Source organism: Salmo trutta, chromosome 7 (genome assembly GCF_901001165.1).
Source record: "Salmo trutta chromosome 7, fSalTru1.1, whole genome shotgun sequence".
Taxonomy (NCBI): Eukaryota; Metazoa; Chordata; class Actinopteri; order Salmoniformes; family Salmonidae; genus Salmo; species Salmo trutta.
The window spans coordinates 32,485,621-32,508,646 of record NC_042963.1 but is presented as its reverse complement, the minus strand read 5'-3'; the positions used below and the strand labels follow the sequence as shown (position 1 = coordinate 32,508,646).

At 42.3% G+C, this 23,026-nt stretch overlaps 2 protein-coding genes across 3 annotated transcripts in view; one reads left to right on the top strand and one right to left on the bottom strand.

Moving 5' to 3' along the window:
* mapk8ip2 (mitogen-activated protein kinase 8 interacting protein 2) overlaps positions 1-23,026 on the bottom strand; it is a 151,016-nt gene that overhangs the window by 80,768 nt on the left and 47,222 nt on the right. The window lies entirely within an intron of this gene.
* On the top strand, positions 7,861-13,552 carry LOC115197264 (gastricsin). Its single transcript, XM_029758636.1, has 9 exons — positions 7,861-7,961; positions 8,153-8,294; positions 8,599-8,716; positions 8,963-9,081; positions 9,259-9,458; positions 11,866-11,982; positions 12,210-12,357; positions 12,519-12,617; positions 12,791-13,552. Exons 1-9 carry the CDS (start codon positions 7,906-7,908, stop codon positions 12,941-12,943), a joined length of 1,152 nt encoding a protein of 383 aa, XP_029614496.1. The 5' UTR covers positions 7,861-7,905; the 3' UTR covers positions 12,944-13,552.

Here is a 23,026-nt window from a genome sequence, read left to right as displayed (position 1 = left end):
GGTTAATTGGGGTTGGGACTCTCAATTGAAGGCAGGTGTTTTCCCTTTGCCTTTGATTGAGAGTCCCATATATTAGGGTGTGTTTGTGTCTGTCATTTGTGGGAGATTGTTTCTTGTCTAGCATGTATGAGCCTGAGAAGACTGTCGGTATATCGTGAGTTCATTTTGTTGTTTTTGTGTTCATTTTGATTTAATAAATGTTCAAAATGAACAAACACAGTCCTGCTGCATTTTGGTCCTCCTTCACCGACAATAATCGTGACAACGAGGAACAGCTGCCTCCAATTGAAGGTCAACCCAATAAACTAAGCATAGAAATAGAATAACTACACACAGAAATAGACTAACATAGAACATTGCCCAACAAACCCACGAAACACACTAAACAAACACCCCCTGCCACGCCCTGAGCAAACTACAATAACAAACAACCCCTTTCACTGGTCAGGACATGACAAAAGCCCACACAACCTGGGTCTCTCCTCTTTTCAGTTCGCTGCAGCTAGCGACTGGAATGAGCTGTAAAAGACACTCAAACTGGACAGTTTTATCTCTTCATTCAAAGACTCAATCATGGACACTCTTACTGACAGTTGTGGCTGCATTGCGTATTGTTGTCTCTACATTCTTGTCTTTGTGCTGTTGTCTGTGCCCAATAACGTTTGTACCATGTTTTGTGCTTCTACCATGTTGTGCTGCTGCCATGTTGTGTTGCTACCATGTTGTTGTCATGTTGTGTTGCTACCATGCTGTGTTTTCATGTGTTGCTGCCATGCTATGTTGTTGTCTTAGGTCTCTCTTTATGTAGTGTTGTGGTGTCTCTCTTGTTGTGAAGTGTGTTCTGTCCTATATTTATTATCCCATCCCCCGTCCCCGCAGGAGGCCTTTTTCATTTTGGTAGGCCGTCATTGTAAGGATTAACTGACTTGCCTAGATAAATAAAGGTTGAATAAAATCGGTAGCCTATAACCAATGTTTCATTAAAATATAATGAGCAGCAAAACAGTCAACAGACATTCCTGTTTTTTCTTCATATAAATGGTGATGGTAGGCTAATATTACTATAATAGAGTTTAACGTTTGGGCATTGTCCAATTGTTCTTGGCTCGAATATGCAGTGCATTTAAGAAATGCGAATGCAAGTGTGTAGACAAATATTTCCATGTTAAAGTCAATAACAAAAACTAGATTGGCTACATGTTTGTTATAACCAGGCCTATTGTAGGGCTACTGTATACTATATAATAAACTGTGTTCAATGGATAGGAAAAATATCCATGCCTCAGGTCGAAGGGCCCTTAGTCCTACATGTGTACACATTGCCTTATGCTCATAGAACAAGACATTCGATTGATGATATCGTGTTTTTGACCAAATGCTATAAAGAAACATTGCTGTTTTAAAAACAGATTGATTGTTTTTCATTTAATTTGATTAAAAACCAAACTTATTAGAAAGATTCACTGTCCATGAGTTTATGTTGAGAACGGAAATGGCTCGAATGTCACGTCCTGACCAGTATAGAGGATATCTTGTTATTGTAGTTTGGTCAGGACGTGGCAGGGGGTAGTGTATTTATGTTTTACAGGGTTTTTGTTGGTCACTGGTTTATGTGTGTTTTCTATGGGTATGTTCTAGGTTAGTTTTTCTATGTGTAGGTTGGGTGCTGGACTCTCAATTGGAGGCAGGTGTTTCTAGTTGCCTCTGATTGGGAGTCCTATAAGTAGGTGTGTGTTTTGTTTGTTCACTTGTGGGTAGTTGTTTGAGAGCACTGCTTTTTGTTGAGCATGCGTTCACTGTTTCATGTCGTTAGTTTGTTTATTGTTTTCTTCCGTGGTGTTCGCATTATTTCATTAATAAATATGTTGAGCACGCAACCCACTGCGCTTTGGTCCCATCCTCTCTTCATCAACAGTTGTGACATCGAATGCAATGGAATATCTTCTGATATTTCTGGAGAAGTGCAACTATGATGTAAAACAAATTCTCTGACAATTTACACATCAAAGAAAAGTGTCTCAGCTCAACGGAAAATCTACGGTGGCAATTTACTTGACACTTTGTATGAATGGAAACTAATGATGATGTAGCCTGTTGTTATTTTATTTGTTTCCTATTTAGGTTATCCAAAAGTCTCTGGCATGGTCATTTATTATCAAGATCAGGGGTACAATATCCTAGACTTTCCATATTTGAAATATGTACTGTAATGAAACCAACTCAATCGTGGGGATTGAGTTACTTGTGCCAGAAGGGTGTGTGCTGAAATCCAACCCACGCCAACACGGTAGACATATACAGTACCAGTCAAAAGTTTGGACACACCTACTAATTTTTTTTTCTTCTATTTTCTACAACTTGTGTGAAGACATCAAAACTATGAAATAACACATATGGAATCATGTAGTAACCAAAAAAGTGTTAAACAAAAATATATTTTATATTTTACATTCCTCAAAGTGCCACCCTTTGCCTTGATGAAAGCTGTACACACTCTTGGCATTCTCTCAACCAGCTTCACCTGGAATACTTTTCCAACAGTCTTGAAGGAGTTCCCACATATGCTGAACTTGTTGGCTGCTTTTCCTTCACTCTGCGGCCCAAACCATCTCAATTGGGTTGAGGTTGAGTGATTGTGGAGGCCAGGTCATTTGACGCAGCACTCCATCACTCTCCTTGGTCAAATAGCCCTTACACAGCCTGGAGGTGTGTTTTGGGTCATTGTTCTGTTGAAAAACAAATGATAGTCCCACTAAGCGCAAACCAGATGGGATGGCGTATCGTCGCAGAATCCTGTGGTAGCCATGCTGGTGAAGTGTGCCTTGAATTATAAATAAATCACTGACAGTGTCACCAGCAAAGCACCCCCACACCCCCTCCTCCATACTTCACGGTGGGAAGCACACATGCAGAGATCATTCGTTCACTTACCAAAAATCTCAAATTTGGGCTCATCACACCCATGGACAAATTTCCACCGGTCTAATGTCCATTGCTTGTGTTTCTTGGCCCAAGCAAGTTTCTTCCTCTTATTGGTGTCCTTCAGTAGTGTTTTTTTTGCAGAAATTTGACCATGAAGGCCTGATTCATGCAAACAGCTGCCTTCAATTGGAAGTCCAACCCCAATTAACTCAACATAGAACCACACACACTAGACTAAACATAGAAATACATGAAAACCAAACAGTGCCCAAAAACCCCGGAATACTTATTCAAACACCCTTTTAACAAACACACCACCCTGAACCACATAAAACAAATACCGTCTGCCACGTCCTGACCAAACTACAATACTAATTAACCCTTATACTGGCCAGGACGTGACAGTACCCCCCCCTTAAAGGTGCTAACCCCGGAAGCACCTTAAAAACAAAAAACGAAAAAATAACAACCCCAAACAACAAAACAAATTTCCCCTCTACTAAAAGGGAGGGAAGGGAGGGTGGCTGCCGTCAACGACGGCACTGTGCTACACCCCCCCTCCCCAACCCACCTATATCAGGAGGTGGCTCCGGTTCTGGCCGTTCCGGGCAGTCGGGCCACTCTGGCAGTTCGGGGCAGTCTGGCCAGTCTGGCAGCTCGGGGCAGTCTGGGCAGTCTGGCAGCTCGGTGCAGTCTGGGCAGTCTGGCAGCTCGGTGCAGTCTGGCAGCTCGGGGCAGTCTGGCAGCTCGGTGCAGTCGGGGCAGTCTGGCAGCTCGGGGCAGTCGGGGCAGTCTGGCAGTTCGGGACAGTCTGGGCAGTCTGGCAGTTCGGGACAGTCTGGGCAGTCTGGCAGTTCGGGACAGTCTGGGCAGTCTGGCCACTCCGGCAGTTCAGGGCAGTCTGGCCACTCCGGCAGTTCAGGGCAGTCTGGCCACTCCGGCAGTTCAGGGCAGTCTGGCCACTCCGGCAGTTCAGCGCAGTCTGGCCACTCCGGCAGTTCAGCGCAGTCTGGCCACTCCGGCAGTTCAGCGCAGTCTGGCCACTCCGGCAGTTCAGCGCAGTCTGGCCACTCCGGCAGTTCAGCGCAGTCTGGCCACTCCGGCGACTGTTGACTGGCGGGCAGCTCTGACGACTGTTGACTGGCGGGCAGCTCCGACGACTGTTGACTGGCGGGCCGCTCTGACGACTGTTGACTGGCGGGCAGCTCTGACGACTGTTGACTGGCGGGCAGCTCTGGTGACTGTTGACTGGCGGGCAGCTCCTGCCCCGTCAAACAGCCCTTGTGCCCCCCCCTAAAAAATTCTTGGGGGTGCCTCTCGGTCTCCCTAAACTCCTCCATCGCCCTGGAAACACTCCTCCTTAGCTCTGCCCACGTCCATCCTTCCTCCTCGTTCCTCTGCTGCTTGGTCCTGGTTTGGTGGGAGATTCTGTCACGGTTGTCGTCGGTGAAGGAGGACCAAAACGCAGCAGGTATGTGCAGGCTCATCTTGACTTTTATTAACTATCAAAATGAACACCCAAAATAACAAACAGAATTACGATCGACAAAAAACAGTCTGGTAAGGCACAAGGCTAAACACAGAACAATCTCCCACAAAATACAAGACAAACACAACCAACTAATATAGGACTTCCAATCAAAGGCAACACCAAACAGCTGCCTTCAATTGGAAGTCCAACCCCAATTAACTCAACATAGAACCACACACACTAGACTAAACATAGAAATACATGAAAACCAAACAGTGCCCAAAAACCCCGGAATACTTATTCAAACACCCTTTTAACAAACACACCACCCTGAACCACATAAAACAAATACCCTCTGCCACGTCCTGACCAAACTACAATACTAATTAACCCTTATACTGGCCAGGACGTGACAGACCCTAAACAAGGCAGTTAACCCACTGTTCCTAGGCTGTCATTGAAAATAAGAGTTTGTTCTTAACTGACTTCCCTAGTTAAATAAAAGGTAAAATAAAAAAATTACCTCCCAAGAGATGTATTTTTGGTTATCGACACAGCCGTGTATATTCCCCTTCAAGCCGATACCACAACGGCCCTCAAAGATCCACACTGGACTTTTCGCAAACTGGAAACCACATATCCTGAGGCTGCATTTATTGTAGCTGGGGATTTTAACAAAGTAAATCTGAGGAAATCGCTACTGAAGTTCTATCAAAACATTGACTGTAGTACTCCCACTGGGAAAACATTGGATCATTGCTACTCAACTTTTCAAAATGCCTACAAGGCCCCCACCCTATGTTAGTACAGAGACAAAGTGGAGTCCCAATTCAATGGCTCAGACATGAGAAGTATGTGGCAGGATCTGCAGACAATCACGGATTACAAAGGAAAAACCAGCCACGTCGCAGACACCGACATCTTGCCTCCGGACAAGCTAAACACCTTCTTCGCCCACTTTGAGGATAACACAGTGACACCGACAAGGCCCGCGACCAAGGACTGTGGGCTCAGCTTCCCCGTGGCTGATGTGAGTAAGACGTTTAAGCGTTTTAACCCTCGCAAGGCTGCTGGCCCAGATGGCATCCCTAGCCGTGTCCCACAGACCATGTGCAGACCAGCTGGCTGGAGTGTTTACGGACATATATAATCTCTCCCTATCCCAGTCTGCTGTCCCAATTGCTTCAAAATGTCCATCCTTGTTGCTGTACCCAAGAAAGCAAGGGTAACTGAATTAAATGACTATCGCCCTAAAGCACTGTCATCATGAAGTGCTTTGAGAGACAAGTTAAGGATCATATCACCTCTATCTTACCTGACACCATAGACCCACTTCAATTTGCTTACCGCCCCAATAGATCCACAGACGTTGCAATCGCCATCACAATGCACACCACCCTATCCCATCTGGACAAGAGGAATTCCTATGTAAGAATGCTGTTCATTGACTATTGCTCAGGCTTCAACACCATTGCACCCTTCAAGCTCATCATTAAGCTCAGGGCCTTGGGTCTGAACCCTGTCCTGTTCAACTAGGTCCTGGACTTCCTGATGGGCCGACCCCAGGTGGTGAAGTTAGAAAACAACACCTCCACTTCGCTGATCCTCAACACAGGGACCCCACAAGGGTGCGTGCTCAGCACCCTCTTGCACTCCCTGTTCACCAATGACTGCATGGCCACACTCGCCTCCAACTCAATCATCAAGTTTGCAGACTAAACAAAAGTAGTAGGCTTGATTACCAAGAATGATGAGACAGCCTACAGGGAGGAGGTGAGGGCCCTGGGAGATTGGTGCCAGGAAAGTGGTGCCAGGTCCTCGGCATACACATCAATGACATTCTGAAATGGTCCACCCACACAGACAGTGTGGTGAAGAAGGCGCAACAGCGCCTCTTCAACCTCTGGAGACTGAATAAATTTGTCTTGGCCCCTAAAACCCTCACAAACTTTTACAGATGCAAAATCGAGAGCATCCTGTCAGGCTGTATCACTCCCTGGTATGACAAATGCACCCCCCGGAACCGCAGGGCTCTCCAGAGGGTGGTGTGGTCTGCCCAAAGCATCACCAGGGGCAAAATACCTGCCCTCCAGGACACCTACAGCAGCCGATGTCACAGGAAAGCCAAAAAGATAATCAAGGACAACAATCACCCAAGCCACAGCCTGTTCACCCCTTTATCATCCAGAAGGTGTGGTCAGTACAGGTGAATCAAAGCTGGGACCGAGAGACTGAAAAACAGTTTCAACTCAAGGCCATCCGACTGTTAAATAGCCATCACTAGCCGGCTTCGACACGGTTACATAACCCTGCACCTTAGAGGGGCGGCAGGTAGCCTAGTGGTTAGAATGTTGGGCCAGTAAACGAAAGGTTGCTAGATCGAATTGCAGAACTGACAAGGAAAATTCTCTTGTTCTGCCCCTGAAAAAGGCAGTTAACCCACTGTTCCTAGGCCGCCATTGAAAATATGAATTTGTTCTAAACTGACTTGCCTAGTTAAATAAAAAAATAGAAGAGGCTGCTGCCCTATATACTTGGAATCACTGGCCACTTTAAAAATTGAACACTAATCGTTTAAATAATGTTTAAATACTGCTTTACTCATCTCATATGTATATACTGTATTTAATTCTATAGTACTTTATAGTTAATAGACTTTTTTCTATTGTATTATTGACTGTATGGTTGTTTATTCCATGTGTAACTCTGTGTTGTTGTTTGTGTCGCACTGCTTTGCTTTATCTTGGCTAGGTCGCAGTTGTAAATGAGAACTTGCCAACTTGGTTAAATAAAGGTGAAAAAAAATATATATAATAATAATTTTAGTCAATGCCACTCCGACATTGTTCAATCTAATATTTATATATTTCTTAATTCAATTTTTTTATACTTTTAGATTAGTTTGTAATGTGATCTGTAAGATACTTCTGCACTGTTGGAGCTAGGAACACAAGCATTTCGCTACACCCACAAAAACATCTGCTAAATATGTATACGTGACCAATTAAACTAATTGATTTTCATGTCAAGTCACTGAGCTCTTCAGTAAAGGCCATTCTACTGCCAATGTTTGTGTCTGGAGATTTCTCATAACTGTGGTTGTGAAAATAGCAAAAACACTTCTGACAGTGCTGAACCTATAGCGCTACCGTAAGCAAAAAGATTTACCATTGCCTTCGGTTTGTTAAAATAGAGCCCTGTATCTTATCTAATCTGGTCATCTCCCTTATAGGTTCAGTAAACTAATAGTACTGTTTTGGTTAGCGCTGCTATCGGTACAGGGGAGTAGGGGCTTGCCTGCACACTGAATAGAGAATGTGGAGTCAGGGGAAAAAGGAGCTGATAGTCACCTACTTAAGTCTGATAAGGGATGTGTACACACAGTCACGCGTACCCATATCACACCTGCTTGCATTCATGTGTGCACATATGTATGTTTGGTACAGTATATAAGAACAGTCCTGACCCAAGCTAAGGTGTATCCACCACTGGTTGTGATTTCAGGAGCGACCATGAAGTGTCTCGTTATTGTGCTGGTATGTGCTGTGCTCGCTGAGGGAATCCACAGGTTAGTACTCACTTTATTTCTGTTTCAAATTATCACTCCAGCTGCTCTTTTCTTTAAATTCTCCCTAAAACACCATTTTATTTTCTCATCTCTCATAGTCAATGATAACTCCTTGTCGCTCTCTCTACCCCTATTTGCATTTGCAGAGTTCGACTTCATATCTGAGTGCATCTGTGTTCTTGTTACCCTAGGATCCCTCTGGTGAAGCATAAGTCAATCCGTGAGAGAATGATGGAGAAGGGAGAACGCCTGCCCTACCAAGACCCCGCTCTCAAATACTTTCCTGACGAGTTCGCTGGCTCCACCACCATGTACATCAACAACTACGCTGACGTAAGTACATGCTCCAAAACCCAAGCTTATGGTCTATCTAGAATGTTACTCAATGTCCTGTCTATATCTGTCTATGTCCACAGTAGTCTATTTTCATATTCCAGAAAGAAATTCTGATGTAGGCTAATGTAAAAAATTTGAATTCTAGGTCTAACTAGATAACAACCATGTCACGATAACGTCTAACTCCATGAAGTAGAGTCTAAACCAAGCCAACCACTCTAGATCTGATGCGTTGTTGTCTGAATGTATTAGCAGCACCTCTATCTTTTGTCAACTGTATTATCCCTGTTGTGTTTTCCAGACCACTTACTATGGAGCCATCACCATCGGTACTCCCCCCCAGTCCTTCCAGGTGTTGTTTGACACTGGCTCTGCCAACCTGTGGGTTGACTCTGTACTCTGCAACACTCAGGCCTGCAGTGAGTACAGCTGGATAGATTCATGACAATATTACAACTACCTACTATGTGTATCAATTATCTACTACTTCCTCAACAATAAATGTTACTAACTGTCCTACTACCACTACTACTACCTTTACTACTACTACTACAACTACCATCAGAGATATTTAGGTCCATTATCACTTCTACATACTTCCCAGATAAATAAATTGTAGACAGTATATTTCCTCTTTAAGTTGTTTGTGTCCCTTCCTCCTGCAGACGCCCACACAAAGTTCAACCCCCAGCAGTCGTCCACCTACTCAGCTAATGGGCAAACTTTCTACCTGCCCTACGGAGCTGGCAGTCTCAATGGAGTCTTCGGATACGACACCGTCAACGTGAGTTCCACCATAACAACCTTACAAATACTTAACTACTTCTACCACAGTTATTCTTCACTACATGCAATAAAAAGCCACAACAGATACAGCCACAACAGTACATGTACTTCCATTCTAATAAAACCAACGTGTTTCCATGATGCTGAGTGTGTGTGTTGTTTGACACCTCTTTAGGTCGGTGGTATTGTCATTAACAACCAGGAGATTGGTCTGAGCACTAACGAGCCAGGTCAGAATTTTGTTGTGGCCCAGTTTGATGGTATCCTTGGCCTTTCCTATCCTTCCATCTCAGCTGGACAAGAAACTCCCGTCATGGACAACATGATGTCTCAGAACCTTCTGCAGTCTAACATATTTGCATTCTACATGACCAGGTCAGTACTCCTGCCATCACTTATACCACAAATATACCACTACTTATCACAAATATACCACTACCACTACCACTACTTACCACACATATACCAATACCAATACTTACCACACATAAACCACTACCAATACTTACCACAAATATACCACTACTTACCACAAATATACCACTACCAATACATATACCACACAGATGTCGGCTCTTAATTGGACTGCTTTCATCATAATCTTGCGGCAGGAGGATTTGAATATCTGAAGAATTATTTAGAATTGTACCAGTGGGCAGCTGGAAGCGTGTTTGTATACAAAGCAGTAACATACCTACATTGTACCTTATGTAGGCTACGTGAAGGCTACGACGTGTCTCGTGTTAATTCTTATGTGGATTATAATAAACGGGCATATTCGTAGGGGGTAGATGTATTTTCGTTAGGGATAATCAGTTGTTTTACATTAACTGTTTTATTATATGTTGAAGGCAAGCAATAGGCAGAATTAATTATTGTTTTCTTCAAATCCTGTGTGGTTCAGCGGTTACAGCCACTGACCCCGGCACATATATGTCAGAGTCGGCATGGATTCAAATTCGGCCCACAGCCCATTTGACTCATGGATCAATGTCTATTTTTGACGCATTCATTTTGTGTGGTTACATGATTAAACCAGAAACAACTCAAAGGTTAACAGTTCAGGAATTAATTCTGAGTGGTTAAGTTTAGGGGTATGGTTTGGGGAAGGCTTAAAACAAAATAATACAAAATGACACACCTATGTATCATCAGTATTCATAATATTCTTAATGCTCGCTAGAGCATTGTGATCTGCCATAGTGCAGTGGTCTAAGCAGCTCATACCGAACCTCATGAGTTTGCGCCCTGTGATGTGGGATCTAGTGACCAGCCTGAGACTACATTAGACCCTCAAGTTAATTGCATTTATTTAAATGTTTTCAAGAAGTAAAATTAATCAACTAAATCGTCTTTGGATAGGCTCAAATGTATAAACATCTTGACAGCTTTAAGAAATGAAATATTAAAGGCACACAATACAAGCTTCCAATTCACACCAAAGACCAGAACTATATTCACAAATTATACATAGCCTAACTATAAAACGTGGACAAGCATCCACACTGGAGGAAGGTTTATTGTTCCACAGCAGGCCTACATCTGTCAATCAGATGATGGCCCAAATCAGCTCATAAACTCAGCCAGGGAAACAAACAGTAGCGGTTAACACACCTTTTCACACTTACTTCATTACCGCTCCCTAAAAGACGATGTTGGCGTTACCTTAGTCCTGCTTGCAACCAAAGTGTTTCTAGATATGTTCACCCTCTGGTTGGTATTGTAATAAGAACAACAGAGTACTTTTTGAGCAGACTAAGGGTGATTTATCTATTTGACAAGCATTCCATACAATAGAAATAAAGTATCCACTGTGGGAATTGACATGACACTAATGTTGGTGTAGCCTATAGTTACAATTTTATTGGTTTCCTATTTATGTTATCCAAAAGGGTCTGATATGGTCATTTCTTATCAAGATCGGGGGTAAAATATCCCTGGACTGTCCATATTTAAAATGTGTAAATAAATCTAGTATATCGGGGGATTGACTTATTTGTGCCAGAAAGTTGTGGGCCGGAATTGAACCAAAGCCAACATGGTAGGCTTATATGTGCGAGCTGGCGGCAGCAACCCTAACCCACCCCACCCTACCACACCCCACGATTGAACTACATTTTGAACTTAAGATACACTTGAAGCTTGTATGTCATAGCCTAGATGAGACCAATATCTATCTTGTGTTGTTATGCTATATAAAAGGACGGTTGTTGATGTGTATGACTGCATTTCAGATACATGTTTGTACATTTGAATGTTGCAGTAATTTGACCCAGACCTAATGTTTCAGCCAGAGGATTTTGATATTTAAATAGCAAGCCCTGATCGACTGCCCCAGCATGGACAGAAAGACAACTGCTCTTTTTTCAGGGACCCACAAGGCTCATTTGTATTTCCTGATACAGCAGGAAAATTATCAGTGACAAAAAAGTGATCAAGTTAAGATCTGACATCTGTACCCCTACCACTACTTACTTACCACACATATAATGTACTACTACCGGACCTCAATATAAAATACACACAGATATCACAGAACCTTCTGCAGGCCAATGTGTTCGTTTTCTAGATGACCAGGTAATATACTTTAATGATGTACTTACATATTTATGTACATAATCAATGTTATATTCATTACTCCTGCTCCAGAAACTAAATCACTGATATAAGGCACAATATTTTTGAGAAGAAAAGTGTCTTCTGTGAAGAGTGAACCATCTTCTTGCCGACCACCTTCTATCTATGTAAAACTGTTTGATGACTTAAAACTTTGTCTGTGCAGCGGCGGTCAGCAGGGCAGTGAGTTGTCGTTTGGAGAAGTGGACACCACCAAGTACCAGGGTCAGATCTACTGGACCCCCGTCACCGCCCAGACATACTGGCAGATCGGCATCCAAGGGTCAGGATCAACCACACCAACCAAACATACCTAACCATACACTGATATCAGAACCACCAGGAGCCTTCAAAAGCTGGGATGAAAAACGTCTAAGACCGCTGTCAATGCTAGTCTGTCTGTCTGTCTGTCTGTCTGTCTGTCTGTCTGTCTGTCTGTCTGTCTGTCTGTCTGTCTGTCTGTCTGTCTGTCTGTCTGTCTGTCTGACACTAACCCTTGTAAATCTCCAGGTTCCAGATCAACGGTCAGGAGACAGGGTGGTGTGGGCAAGGCTGCCAGGCCATCGTGGATACAGGCACCTCCATGCTGACTGCACCCGGACAGATCATGGGAACCCTGATGCAGTCCATTGGAGCCCAGCAGGACCAGTATGGACAGGTAGCAGGAAGCCATTATAAACCATTACAGACCAGTACCAACTGACACCATAAACCAGTGTAATCCAGAAAGTAGAGGATGTGGAAACCAGTGCAGACCAGAGTTAACCAGTACAGGGATGTTTTGTGTCACTCATGTCTGTGAATTGTTTGTTGATGTAGTACACAGTGAACTGTAACCAGATCAACAGCCTGCCTACTCTCACCTTCACCATCAATGGAGTCAACTTCCCCCTGTCGCCATCTGCATACATCCAGCAGGTGAGTTGGTGTGTGTCTGTCCGTGTGTTACCCTCTATGACTGATGTTAGGATAATGAAGGCCATTTTAGATGGCTCAAGCTGGTCCATAAGCCTTGTGTCAGTAGTGCATGTGTGTTTATCTGTGTGTGTGTGTGTATTGCACTCAACATGCGTGTTCTCCTCTATATCTAGAACAACCAGGTCTGCTCTGTGGGGATCACCCCCACCTACCTGCCGTCCCAGAACGGACAGCCCCTGTGGATTTTGGGAGATGTATTCCTCATGCAGTACTACTCCGTCTACGACCGCACAGGCAACCAAGTGGGCTTTGCCACCGCAGCCTAAACCTGACCAACATGACCATGACCGCAAACCAACACAGACACCGACAGTTCTTAGATGTCTACCACCCCAAACCTCACACAGAATCTATTCCACCTCTGGCCATTCTAGAACATCAATCACCAAAGGCATCTATTCTGAATCACCCATAGCAACCTCTCTTACTTTAGAACACATATTACCCATGGCAACCACTCTGGTCATTATAATACATCTATTACCCCTGGCAACCACTGTGGGTCAGTTTGGCTTTGGTCCAGTGGGGTTAAAGCAAGCATCGACATAACTGGGTTAAAGCTGTGGTCTTTGTTAGATGCTAATATATTCAGTTCAGCTGTAAGGTTGTTTCCTTTCTACTCTGGCATTGCAATGACAACCTCCTAATTCCCAGACAACATCGGATGTGAACACAGGTTCAGCCATGTTGCTGATTGCATCATGATGCTGAGTTGCAATTCTGAGTTGAGTGAAAAAGAAAATGACAAACAGAAACACAGTGAAATATGAAAATATGATTTTTGACACTTAAATGCATTTCATCTCAAGACTGGATGTATTTGGTGTTTCTTTAGCTTCCATTTAGACTCAATAAACTGTTGAAGTGCACAATAATCCTATTTGTTTTGAATCCCTGTATCTGACACATCAAGCTCATGATGCCTGTAAGACTGAAATCTCACCTCACATTCACCACTGACTGTTGCCAGAAACTGCAACAAAAAAACAACAAAAGCAGCTTTACCCAATTGGAGCCTGTAAATATTTCCAACCATCTACACATCTTACCTATTGAAATATTTATTACATAATGGCAGTAATAACTAAATATCACAGAGTCAAATATGCCATCTGTAATGAACCCAAGGGGAGACAGAGAGCTGGTTTCAAGCGCAGGGCGCAGCAGGTGTTTATTGTAAAGGACCACAGGAGGAGGCAGGTAGCTGTGTCCTGAGGCAGGCAGAAGGTCATACACAGGAGGAGGCAGGTAGCTGGGTCCAGGGGCAGGCAGAAGGTCATACACAGGAGTAGGCAGGTAGCTGGGTCCAGGGGCAGGTAGAAGGTCATACACAGGAGGAGGCAGGTAGCTGGGTCCAGGGGCAGGCAGAAGGTCATACACAGGAGGAGGCAGGTAGCTGGGTCCAGGGGCAGGCAGAAGGTCATACACAGGAGGAGGCAGGTAGCTGGGTCCAGGGGCAGGTAGAAGGTCATACACAGGAGGAGGCAGGTAGCTGGGTCCAGGGGCAGGCAGAAGGTCATACATAGGAAGAGGCAGGAGGCTGGGTCCAGGTGATTAGAATTCAGGTGATTGGGATCTGGAGAGTGAGCTGCATTCAGGGGATCTAGGTGTTTGAGAGTGTGAGCTGGAAAGTGGTCTGGAAAGTGAGCTGCGTTCAGGGGATCTATGTGTTTGAGGGTGTGAGTTGGAAGCAAACGTTACACCATCTGTTAAGTCCTAAGTATCCTCCCTGTGAAAGGGACTTTAATGAAAGCTTCAACATTTCATTTCAGGGGCTGGTGTGTGTGTGTGTGCATGTTTTTGTTTGTTTCTACATACACACACACACACACACACACACACACACACACACACACACACACACACATCATACACTGGCTTAAACTGATTATCAGGAGCAGAGATAGCAGAGACACACACACGTACACACACAGCCTACAGGGTGAAACAGAGACAGAATTTGGTATGTCATCAAATATGAAGTGCTGTCTGAAATAAACTATTCAGGCCTTTGTGACCGCTCTTTACAGGACTGTTGTTTCTGTATCAGTGTGTGTAGAAACTATCTCCAATTATGTTAACATTAAAATAGACAACTTGGTAAATATCTGGAGAAGTATTTCCCTGCACATTGTTATTCATGACCTTGGAGAGGTGTTCATATCTCAGTGTATTGTGCTTTACATCTGTATTACTGATTAACACTAAGTGCTTATTATGCAGTAGCTAGGGGATTCCAATGACACAGCCAAAACAATGGACATCTCCACTCTTTCAGAGCCATTTTGAAACAAATACACAGTTGAAGAAGTACTCAAAAGTCATACTTGAGTAAAAGTAGAAAATGGGAAATGACTCAAGTAAATCTAAGTCACCCAGTAAAATACTGCTTGAGTTAAAGTCTAAAAGGATTTGGTTTTAATACATTTAAGTATCAAAAGTAAATATACTTTCTAGAATATGCTTAAGTATCAAAAGATTAGATTAGATTACAGTCATTTAGCAGCAATTTACAGTAATGAGTGCATACATTTTCATACTTTATTTCATAGAGCTCCTTCATGGGAATAGAACCCACAACCTTCATGTTGCAAGTGCCATGCGCTACCAACTGAGCTACAGCAAAAGTAAAAGACTAAATAATTTAAAATTCCTTAAATTAGGAAAATCAGACGGAACTATTTTTGTGTCTTTCGTATTTACGGATAACCAGCGGCACACTCCAACACTCAGCCATCATTTACAAACAAAGCATTTAAAGAGTCCGTCAGATCAGAGGCAGTAGGGATGACCACAGATGTTCTCTTGATAAGTGTGTAAATTGGACCATTTTCATGTCCTGCTAAGTATTAAAAATGTAATGAGTACTTTTGGATGTCAGGGAAAATGTATAGAGTAAAAAGTACATTTTCTTTAGGAATGTAGTGAAGTAAAAGTTGACAGAAATCTAAATAGTGAGTCAAGTACAGATACCGCAAAAAGACTACTTAAGTAGCACTTTAAAGTACTTTTACTTAAGTACTTTACACCACTGCAAATACATTTACTTTTAATTAAGAGACAGGCGAAACTGTGCAAACGCTTTATCTCCTCTCTCTTTCTTTATCATCTCTCTCTCTACCTCTCATCTTTCACACACCAAAATGTTGCTACATCTTTTCAAATGTTTATTTAGTTGATGGCTCCTGAATTATAGTATAATTCTGGTGTGATGTCTGCCTGCAAATCATACATACTGTATGTTAAAACATACAGCATGTATACAGTATATCACCCATGTTGACTAAACTTCAGCTCACATCGTATTTCTACATACCATTAGTAGTAACACTGTGGACTCTATTTTCGGCTGGTATTAAAGTGGTTCTTGTGTCAAACACACGCTCTTAGGCAATTTCGACTTGTAAAAGCCAGCGCTCTGCTATTTTGTAACACTGGCGCCAGTAATTTACCTGTCTTATATCAACTCGCTTGTGCTGAGGTGGGAGGGGTGGAAATATTGTAGGTGTGTCTTTAAAAACGTGTGCCAAAGTGCCCATTTCCAGCAGCGATACTGGTGATATTTAATACTCACTGGTCGCTGGTCTTGGCAATACCGCAGTTGGTTATGGCATCGATTTTGCTAGAGGAGGCGCACAGTAGCCTAATCAGTAGCCTAATCAGTAGCCTATAACCAATGTCTTATTCAAATATAATGAGCAGCAAAACAGTCAACAGACGTTCACATTTTTTCTTTATATTGGACATCATTTTTCTGATCGCTGTCCTTGGTAGCCTCGGCTATTGACCAGTTTGTTTACCTTTCAAATGGCAAGGTCACTAACAGGCCATATACATGGTGATAGTAGGCTAATATTACTATAATAGAGTTTAACGTTTGGGCATTGTCCAATTGTTCTTGGCTCGAATATGCAGTGCATTTAAGAAATGTGAATGCAATTTGTGTAGACAAATATTTCCATGTTAAAGTCAATAACAAAAACTAGATTGGCTACATGTTTGTTATAGCTAGGCCTATTGTAGGGTTACTGTATACTATATAATAAACTGTGTTCAATGGATAGGAAAAACCCATGCCTCAGGTCGAAGGGCCCTTAGTCCTACTTTATTTTAAGATTCTGAAATGTCAGAATAATAGTAGAGAGAATGATTTATTTCAGCTTTTATTTCTTTCATCACATTCCCAGTGGGTCAGAAGTTTACATACACTCAATTAGTATTTGATTGGTATTGCCATTAAAATGTTTAACTTGGGTCAAACGTTTCAGGTAGCATTCCACAAGCTTCCCACAATAAGTTGGGTGAATTTTGGCCCAAGAGAATAGCTATTTGGCGAGTAGGTCAGTGGACAATGACTCCACCTTAGCTAGCACAGTCTGTTCAGATTTAATGATAGCCGCCATTACCATGGCTAGGTCAGGTGAGCCCGAGGCTTCAGCAGAGGCCTGCTCTTTTGTGGCCAGCGGCCGTTGTTGTCTCAACATTTTATGATTAAAAGGCCAACATTTTCTGGAAAAAAAGCCAGATTATTAAATTGGGTTCGATTCCAAATGAAATGTTACAAAATCAACACGGTGGGGAGGTGTTGGTCAAGTATTAATAATAAATTGTTCACCCTGGATAATAGAAGCACCGAGAAAAGGCGTCTTCACATGTTGCTGCTCACCAGCGCCCCCCATATGCACATATTGTTATTACATCCCTTTAGATTTGTGTGTATTAGGTAGCTGTTGTGGAATTGTTAGATTACTTGTTAGATATTACTGCACTGTCGGAAAAAGAATCACAAGCATTTCGCTACACTCGAATTAACTCTAGTGAACTTATCCTCTGCAGCAGAGGTAACTCTGGATCTTCCTTTCCTGTGGCGGTCCTCATGAGAACCAGTTTCATCAAATCAAATTTTATTGGTCACATACACATGGTTAGCAGATTAACGCTTGCGTCCCACCTACTCAACAACCAGTTGAATCCCGTGGCACGTTATTCAAATACCTTAGAAATGCTATTACTTCAATTTCTCAAACATATGACTATTTTACACCATTTTAAAGACAAGACTCTCGTTAATCTAACCACACTGTCCGATTTCAAAAAGGCTTTACAACGAAAGCAAAACATTAGATTATGTCAGCAGAGTACCCAGCCAGAAATAATCAGACACCCATTTTTCAAGCTAGCATATAATGTCACATAAACCCAAACCACAGCTAAATGCAGCATTAACCTTTGATGATCTTCATCAGATGACACCCCTAGGACATTATGTTATACAATACATGCATGTCTGTTCAATCAAGTTCATATTTATATCAAAAACCAGCTTTTTACATTAGCAGGTGACTAGCATGTGACTAGCATTCCCACCGAACACTTCCGGTGAATTTACTAAATTACTCACGATAAACGTTCACAAAAAACATAACAATTATTTTAAGAATTATAGATACAGAACTCCTATATGCACTCGCTATGTCCGATTTTAAAATAGCTTTTCGGTGAAAGCACATTTTGCAATATTCTAAGTAGATAGCCCGGCATCACAGGGCTAGCTATTTAGACACCCAGCAAGTTTAGCACTCACCAAAGTCAGATTTACTATAAGAAAAATGTTATTACCTTTACTGTTCTTCGTCAGAATGCACTCCCTGGACTTCTACTTCAATAACAAATGTTGGTTTGGTCCCAAATAATCCATTGTTATATCCAAATAGCGGCGTTTTGTTCGTGCATTCAAGACACTATCCGAAAGGGTAAATAAGGGTGACGAGCACGACGCATTTCGTGACAAAAAAATTCTAAATATTCCATTACCGTACTTCGAAGCATGTCAACCGCTGTTTAAAATCAATTTTTATGCCATTTTTCTCGTAAAAAAGCGATAATATTCCGACCGGGAATCTGTGTTTAGGTTCAACGACGATAGAAAATAAAAACATGGGGTCGACTCGTGCACGCACCTCAGCCCATTGTCCTCTGATAGAGCACTTGCCAAAAGCGCTAATGTGTTTCAGCCTGGGGCTGGAATTACATCATTCAGCTTTGTCCCGCCTTCTGAGAGCCTATGGGAGCCGTAGGAAGTGTCACGTTACAGCAAAGATCCTCAGTCTTCAATAAACAGAGTCAAGAAGCTCAAGGACTGGTCAGACAGGCCACTTCCTGTAAGGAATCTTCTCAGGTTTTTGCCTGCCATATGAGTTCTGTTATACTCACAGACACCATTCAAACAGTTTTAGAATCTTTAGGGTGTTTTCTATCCAAAGCCAATAATTATATGCATATTTTAGTTACTGGGCAGGAGTAGTAACCAGATTAAATCGGGTACGTTTTTTTATCCGGCCGTGTAAATACTGCGTAAGACACGTAGAGACTGCTGCCTATATACACAGACTTGAAATCATTGGCCAATTTAATAAATGGAACACTAGTCACTTTAATGATGTTTACATATCTTGTAACAGGTTAACCTGTTAGGGCTAGGGGGCAGTATTTACACGGCCGGATAAAAAACGCACCCTAAAGTTTCTAAAACTTTAAAACTTCTAAAACAGCTCCCATAGGCTCTCAGAGCCCGGGAAAAAGCTGAACGATATCGAGGCAGCCTCTGGCTGAAACACATTATCGCCTTTGCCAAGTGGCTGATCAGAGGACAAAGGGCTTAGGCGCGTGCCCGAGTCGACCCAGTAATATATTTTCTTTCGTCTGTTTACCTAATTGCAGATTCCCGGTCGGAATATTATCGCTTTTTTACGAGAAAAATGGCATAAAAATGTATTTTAAACAGCGGTTGACATGATTCGAAGTACGGTAATGAAATATTTAGAAATCTTTTGTCACGAAATGCGCCGTGCGCGTGACCTTTATTTACCATTCGGATAGTGTCTTGAACGCACGAACAAAACGCCGCTGTTGGAACTATGGATTATTTTGGACCAAACCAACATTTGTTATTGAAGTAGAAGTGCATTCTGACGAAGAACAGGAAAGGTAATGAAACTTTTCTAATAGTAAATCAGAGTTTGGTGAAGGCTAAACTTGCTGGGTGTCTAAATAGCTAGCCCTGTGATGCCGGGCTATCTACTTAGAATATTGCAAAATGTGCTTTCACCGAAAAGCTATTTTAAAATCGGACATATCAAGTGCATAGAGGAGTTCTGTATCTATAATTCTTAAAATAATTGTTATGCTTTTTGTGAACGTTTATCGTGAGTAATTTAGTAAATTGTTAGTAAATTCGCCGGAAGTTTGCGGGGGGTATGCTAGTTCTGAACGTCACATGCTAATGTAAAAAGCTGGTTTTTGATATAAATATGAATTTGATTGAACAAAACATGCATGTATTGTATAACATAATGTCCTAGGTGTGTCATCTGATGAAGATCATCAAAGGTTAGTGCTGCATTTAGCTGTCTTCTGGGTTTTTGTGACATTATATGCTAGCTTGAAAAATGGGTGTCTGATTATTTCTGGCTGGGTACTCTGCTGACATAATCTAATGTTTTGCTTTTGTTGTAAAGCCTTTTTGAAATCGGACAGTGTGGTTAGATTAACGAGAGTCTTGTCTTTAAAATGCTGTAAAATAGTCATATGTTTGAGAAATTGAAGTAATAGCATTTCTAAGGTATTTGAAAATCGCGCCACAGGATTCAACTGGCTGTTACGTAGGTGGGACGATTTGGTGCCAACTGCCCTAGAGAGGTTAACTGCACCTCAGATTTCAGCCCAAATACTGTTGAAGTCGGAAGTTTACATACACTTAGGTTGGAGTCATTAAAACTCCTTTTTCAACCACTCCACAAATTTCTTGTTAACAAACTATAGTTTTGGCAAGTCGGTCAGGACATCTACTTTGTGCATGACACAAGTAATTTTTCTCCAACAATTTCTTACAGACAGATTGTTTCACCTATAATTCACTGTATCACAATTCCAGTGGGTCAGAAGTTTACATACACTAAGTTGAATGTGCCTTTAAACAGCTTGGAAAATTCCAGAAAATGATGTCATGGCTTTAGAAGCTTCTGATGGGCTAATTGACATCATTTGAGTCAATTGGATGTGTACCTGTGGATATATTTCAAGGCCTACCTTCAAACTCAGTGCCTCTTTGCTTGACATCATGGGAAAATCAAAAGAAATCAGCCAAGACCTCAGAAAAATTATTGTAGACCTCCACAAGCCTGGTTCGTCCTTGGGAGCAATTTCCAAATGCCTAAAGGTACAACGTTCATCTGTACAAACAATAGTACACAAGTATAAACACCATGGGACCACGCAGCTGTCATACCACTCAGGAAGGAGACACGTTCTGTCTCCTAGAGATGAACGTACTTTGGTGCGAAAAGTGCAAATCAATCCCAGAACAACAGCAAAGGACCCTGTGAAGATGCTGGAGGAAACAGGTACAAAAGTATCTATATCCACAGTAAGCCACTGCTCCAAAACCGCCATAAAAAAGCCAGACTACGGTTTTCAACTGCACATGGGGACAAAGATCGTACTTTTTGGAGAAATGTCGTCTGGTCTGATGAAACAAAAATAGAACTGTTTGGCCATAATGACCATCGTTATATTTGGTGGAAAAAGGGGGAGGCTTGCAAGCCGAAGAACACCATCCCAACCGTGAAGCACGGGGGTGGCAGCATCATGTTGTGGGGTTGCTTTGCTGCCGGAGCGACTGGTGCACTTCACAAAATAGATGGCATCAGGAGGCAGGAAAATTATGTGAATATTTTGAAGCAACATCTCAAGACATCAGTCAGGATGTTAAAGCTTGGTCGCAAATGGGTCTTCCAAATGGACAATGACCCCAAGCATACTTCCAAAGTTGTGGCAAAATGACTTAAGGACAACAAAGTCAACGTATTGGAGTGGCCATCACAAAGCCCTGACCTCAATCCTATGGAAAATTTGTGGACAGAACTGAAAAATCCTGTGCGAACAAGGAGGCCTACAAACCTGACTCAGTTACACCAGCCCTGTCAGGAGGAATGGGCCAAAATTCACCCAACTTATTGTGGGAAGCTTGTGGAAGGCTACCTGACCCAAGTTAAACAATTTAAAGGCAATGCTACCAAATACTAATTGAGTGTATATAAACTTCTGACCCAATGGGAATGTGATGAAAGAAATAAAAGCTGAAATAAATCATTCTCTCTACTATTATTCTGACATTTCACAATCTTAAAATTAAGTGGTGATCCTAACTGACCTAGGACAGGGAATTTTTACTAGGATTAAATGTCAGGAATGGTGAAACACTGAGTTTAAATGTATTCGGCTAAGGTGTATGTAAACTTCCAACTTCAACTGTACTTCCCTCTCCACACTAGGGCCATCAGGGTTTCTGTTTATCCCCTTTCCTATTTGATATGGCTATTGAGCCTCTTGCTATCGCCTTGCGCACGGAGGAAAGGATTAAGAGAATATTAAGGGTCAACGTAACTCACAAGTTGTCCTTATATGCAGACAATCTTCTTTTATACATCTCTAACCCTGTGGAGTCCAAACCCTATCTCTTTGACATGCTACAAGATTTTGGGACATTCTCTTGTTATAAGTTAAACCTAACAAAAAGTGTGTTCCTCCCCATTAATCAGTTAGCAGAAGGTATTGGGTATGCCAATTTCCCATTTAAGGTGGAGCATCGGGGCTTTACTTATTTGGGGATAAAGGTCACACGCTCATTTAAGGCTCTGTTTAAACATAACTTCAAAACACTCCTGGAGCGCACTAAGCAGGATTTCATAAGGTGGTCGTCTCTTCCCATTTCACTAACAGGTCGCAATAATTCTGTTAAGACTATACTACCTAGGTTTTTGTACTTTTCCAAATGATTCTCATTTTTCTGCCAAAGTCAATGTTCAAACAACTGGACAGCTACATTTCCAACTTCATTTGTAATAAGTCAAATACACGAATGAGAAAGGTATATCTAGATAGACCTAAACCCACAGGCCTTCCTCATTTTTTACACTCCTACTGGTCAGCAAATATATCTAAATGTGTTTATTGGGTTTCTACATTTGAAAACCAGGATGGACCAACTTGGGCCATCATGGAGTTACAGTCAAGCCTTCCAACTTCTCCTGTCTCGCTCCTGTGCTCCCCACTGCCCATGAACCTTGGCACCCATGTTCTGTACCCATTGTTAAGAACTCCTTTAAAATCTGGTCCCAATTCCAAAGTCACTTTAGCCTTAAACAAGCAAGCGGCTTCACTCCATTAACATCTAATCATCTCTTCCCAGCGTCACAGATTGACACGGCATTCCAGTTCTGGCCTAGGAACGGTCTGGTGGTTTTTTGTGACCTATTTATTGATAACACATTCGTCTCATTCGATACTCT